At 41.4% G+C, this 5,263-nt stretch overlaps 1 protein-coding gene across 1 annotated transcript; it reads right to left on the bottom strand.

The window, feature by feature from the left end:
• Positions 1-592: 592 nt before the first annotated feature.
• LOC146983882 (uncharacterized) lies at positions 593-3,248 on the bottom strand. Its single transcript, XM_085783038.1, has 3 exons — positions 2,435-3,248; positions 1,533-2,306; positions 593-1,399 (listed from the first exon to the last, which is right to left on the bottom strand). The coding sequence occupies exons 1-3, from the start codon at positions 2,438-2,440 to the stop codon at positions 593-595; spliced, it is 1,587 nt and encodes a 528-aa protein (XP_085639164.1). The 5' UTR covers positions 2,441-3,248.
• Between the last annotated feature and the right edge of the window lie 2,015 nt (positions 3,249-5,263).

The raw sequence follows: 5,263 nt of genomic DNA on the forward strand, positions 1-5,263 counted from the left end.
ATTTTGAAACTTCACCACAATGTAGCACAGATACTGCTGAAACGTTTGTTAAACTCACACTTCAACTCATTACAAATTATTTAGTCCATCACTCTGTTTTTTTCAATAACTGTAAAACTTATAAAACCTATCTCCTCCCACAATTTGCTACAGAGCATCTTCAGTTGGGAACAACTGCAGTCAGTGTGAAAGTGACATTTTAAACTTCAGATTTTCTCTTATGAAGCAAAACACTTATCATTAAAAAAAAAAAATCACCAACATTCCCATGCTGTCAAGATAAATTATGTATGATCAGATTTTTGTTTAGTCAACAGAATTTCTGACATTTTGACCATTTTTGAAATCTGCCATGACAACTGCTGCCTGGCTTTGACTCCCTGAGTCTATTTGAGAAGACACACACCAGGTCTCACTCTCAGACAATTAACATACTGTTAATGTTTCATGTGTACTGCAGTCTTGTATATGCTGTATTGTTTTGTTTTTCAAAATATGTGTTGTATGTGTGTGTGAAGAAATAAATACATATTTGAAAAAAAAAAGAAAATAGCTCACTGAGTTAGGAGCTGGTTCTTGGTGTGACAGCTAGCTAGACCTCAATGTCCTCCTCAAAACCCTCCTCTATTTCATCCCTTTCAAAGGCGCCGCTGGTGAGGCGTTGATTGTGATACAAGAAGACTAAGGCTTTGAGGTTTTCGTTGGTAATAGATCTCCTTCGGCTGGACAAGACCAGCTTGTAGATACTATTACTCCGTTCAGCATCGGCTGAGTTAATAACGACGTCTTTGTAACGTTTAGCCAATAGGCCCATCACGGGGAGTCTCTCCTGGAGACCATCCCAGAAGACATCCAAATCCACCACTCCAGATGCTGAAGCTCTGACTGCTGCTGGACCCAGGCGGATGAAGTAGGCATCCAATTCCTCTTTAGGAACAGCACTGAAGCCAGGGATGTGTTCGTAGCTGGACACACTCTGATTCATAAATGCAGTATGACGAGGATCGAACACCCTGACCTCCTGAAGGAAATTAATGGCAGGCTGTCCATCCGTCATATACTTCATCAGTTTTTCTTCAGCATTGTTGTATGCCTGTTCGACTATGTTGAGGATGTATGTCTTGGTGGCAAAAGGTAGGTCAAGTCCCTCAAAGTACTGGGAGCATGTTTCATACTGTAGCTCTTTATTTGTGGCAAAGTTCATCTGCAGATCCTCCAGGTAGTCAAAAAGCTTGGTGGTCATAGGGCGTCTGCTCTGGAAGATGTCCAGGAGCTGAATGATGATGCTGCACTTCTCTGCCATGATGCTGATTTGGACCTGCAGACTTTGAGCCATATCTGGACTTTGTAGCATTTCATGGAGTCTATCCACAGACTGTGGTGTGTTTCTGCTGCATATCTATGAATAAAATCACAAGGATTGACAATGAGTCAAAATTGTGTCAATACAATCAATCAATATTCATCACAAAATCACTAGTACATGTTATCTATGATTAGATCTTTGTTTTGTGTGTGTGTGCACATCTTACGTTTATTTCCGTCTCGATAAATTCTTTGTACAGTCCAAAGTGCTGTGAATGATACTGTACGGCAGTGAACCAAGAATTCCATCTTGTGGCACATGGATTTGGCGGCATCGTTGCCTTCCTTCCTGGTGGCAGCTTTTTTGTCATGAAATGAAGGTACCTTCTTTTGCGGGACCCAGCATGGTAGAACATTTGTGAGAAACTCAACATGAATGCGTTCAGCTTATCAAAAGGTCTGCGGAAGGCACTACCAACGAGGTTCATAATGTGCGCCATGCAGGTTACATGCAGCGAGTTAGGAAATAAAGACTGCAGAGCAGCTTTATATGCTTTTTTCATGTATGCTGCATTATCCGTGTCAAACACGATGACGTCCTCATTGTCTATGCAGTACTCTTGCAGACACTTCACCACAGACATAGACACTGTAGAATGGTTGCATTCCTCTAGGAAAACGGTATCTGCCAGATAGGCCAGGATCCTCCCTGATTCATCTTTCTCCAGGGGTGCAATGAGGATGTTAAGCACACATCTCCCCTCAACATCTGGTGTTTCATCAAATATAACAGCAACAGGCTTTTTAGCCAAATGTGTCTTGAGGGCTTCTTTTTCTTTTTGGTACACGGCACCTAAGTATCTGTCTTGGAGTTGGTGAAAACCAGGAATAGCTCCTCCATTGAAAACCTTTTCATTCAAGAATCTTCTCATTGCTGGGTGGTCACTCTTGGAGAGTGGAATGTTGACTGCAGTGCAAGTGGCAACCCAATCTTCACATATCTAAGGGGAAAAAATATATATATGCTATCAAGATTACATGCAATCACAATCAGGATCGGAAATTTTATTTTCAAAATGTTAAAGGGATAGTTCACCCTAGAATGATATTTCGCTCATTATCTACTCACCCTCATGTTGACTAAGGGCTGGAAGAATTTCCAGAGTCCACCGTCCCTTCTCTGAGTTACAGGGGGTCTTGGCCCTTAGTCAACATGAGGGTGAGTAGATAATGAGCGAAATATCATTCTAGGGTGAACTATCCCTTTAACATCTGCCAGCCACTGACATATAAATGTTCAAAGTCAATGGTAAAGTAAAAATGTATATTAACTAAATATTTTGTGTCTGGTAGATTCATAGTTTACCAGCATTTGTCTGGTGCTAATTTCTTACTCTTTACAAAATAGCTTATTTGTATTTAACTATTCTTTTCTCTTTCCTCTGCCTCACTCAGTGACCTCTCTCTTTCACACACACCATCTCTGATCTCATTGCACATTCAACTTGATATTTTGAAGACAGTTTTCACACCGTTTTTAAAATTTTATTTGACAATATTTATCTCCCTCACAGACACATGCACACACAACACATACACACATACACACAACACATACAGACAGACACACACAACACATACACACATACACAGACAGACACACACACAATATGTATCTCCCTCACAGACACATGCACACACAACACATACACACATAGACACACACACAATATGTATCTCCCTCACAGACACATGCACACACAACACATACATAGACAGACAGACACACAATATGTATCTCCCTCACAGACACATGCACACACAACACATACACACATAGACAGACAGACACACAATATGTATCTCCCTCACAGACACATGCACACACAACACATACAGCCACAGAGACATACACAATATTTATCTCTCTCACAGACACAGACACACACGCACACACAGAATTAGTTGAGTTTACCGTCGCAGCAGACGGTATTTTTTGCCGACCTCACCCAAGTTTTACCGGCTTATGCTAACTGTTTCAGCCCTCTGGTCTATTTTGTGCGCGAGCCGCGAGCTATCGCGTCAAGCTGGGCAGCAAGTCAAACAAAAACACGAGAGAGAAAACACACACACACACACACACACACACACACACACTAGATCAAACTCACCTTCAGTCTTTCGGCGCTTGCAATAGATTTAGATGCAACGGCCTCTGTCACAGTGATTTGTCTCTGTGGTCCACTTCTTTCAGCCATTCTCCGGACATGTTTCGCGGTGGAAAAGTGTTTGTCAATCGACGACTTTCGTTTGTGCTCCACCACAATATTGCACGGGGTGCAGAACAGTTTACCTCCGCTTTCGTGAAGAACATCTGGAAATTGTTTTGCACGGTCTTTAGCCGTAATTTTTGTTGGTAAATGTGACATGTTTGAGGCGCACATGTCTGGCCTGCTTCTTCACATCCTGAACAAGGAAGTGAATTTGGTGGCGCGTATGTTACGTTTGCACGGGGAGTGCTATGATTGGTGGAACTCACGGAAAGCACCGATGATTGGTCCAATTTGCGGAAAAGTCGCGGTGATTGGACAAAATTGCAAGGCCCGCACATAATCGCGGGGATTGGTTGAATTTGCGTTAATTGTTGCGATCGCGACATCGCGAATTCCTGGAGGGACTGGATACAGTGCTTTGCAAAAGTATTCATACACCTTGAACTTTTACTTTACACATTTTGTCATGTAACAACAGCTATAATTTATTTTATTGGGATTTTATGTGATAGACCAACACAAAGTAGTACATAATTGTTAAGTGGATGAAAAATACGTGTAGTGTTACAGTTTTTTTTTTTTTAAATACATGCAAAACTCTGGTGGAAACTGCACAACACACCATCCTCACTGTGAAACAGCACCCAGGAAGAGTAGCTAGTGGCAGCTTGTGTGTATGACAGAGCCCAGGAGGAGCTCCGTACAGCAGAGTATAGGAGGGCTGTTAGCACTGTTAGCTGTCCTGGATGCTAGTGAGTGCAAGCAGTGGATGCTATCCGCTAGCCCGATGCTAATTTCCGCTAGCACGATGCTAACTTCCGCTAGCCCGATGCTAACTAGCGGTGGCGGCTAGCATCCGTGACTACCACTCACATCCCCGTTTACCACAACAGTCCTCATAGCTACTCATTACAGCAAATAGAGCAGACACCGGGGCCGTGAAGGTGCACGCCGCAGCGCGTCTTGTGTGAATGACACATCGGTTAAAATGGGCGCCGGAAAGAAACTGACACGATAAATGCATACAGTAAACATAAAATCAACTAAACCAAGCAAACTTACCTTCCACTTAGTGGAAAACGATGTTGTTGTAACCAAGGCGTTATGTTGACCACAGTCTGCTTCTGCAGGAGAAGAAACGCGCCAGTTGCTTGGTGTATTTCCTCAGCCAACCAGAGTGGCGTTTGCTGGTGCCTCAGCCAATCAGAGTATGATCACATGCTGCCTCAGCCAATCAGAGTGCCTTTGACTAGTTTAAATAATAAAGGCTCTTATCAAAGACTGTTCAGAATTATATTTACTTCTCCCTACTCTTATGAACCATGATCAGGTGAAATTATTTTCTGAAGCCATAATCTCCACAAATTTGATTTCAAAATATATAAATTAAAATATTAATTAATTAATTAATTAATTAATTAATTAATTAATTAATTAATTGAAATAAAATGAAATGAAATTGAAAAAAAAAAAACAGTAGGAAAAACAAAGATGTAAAATAACAAAATATCACATGTACTCAAGAACAACAATGTCTTAAATGAGTTTAAATTGAACATAGAAGAGATGTCTACAATGCCCACATTTGGACGTCATCTGGAGTAACAGTCTGCACCTTCAGGGGACCAAAATTAGACATATAAAAATGACGTAGACAAGACGTTGTTTGGACGTCTCTTATAATG

This window comes from Trachurus japonicus, chromosome 7 (genome assembly GCF_045865225.1).
Source record: "Trachurus japonicus isolate A0001 chromosome 7, Traja_1.0".
NCBI lineage: Eukaryota > Metazoa > Chordata > Actinopteri > Carangiformes > Carangidae > Trachurus > Trachurus japonicus.

Bases quoted from the DNA above. Each gene is read 5' to 3' on its own strand.
- LOC146983882 (XM_085783038.1), bottom strand. The intron at 1,400-1,532 runs GTAAGATGTGCA...TTTTATTCATAG, and splicing joins TTATCGAGACGGAAATAAAC to ATATGCAGCAGAAACACACC.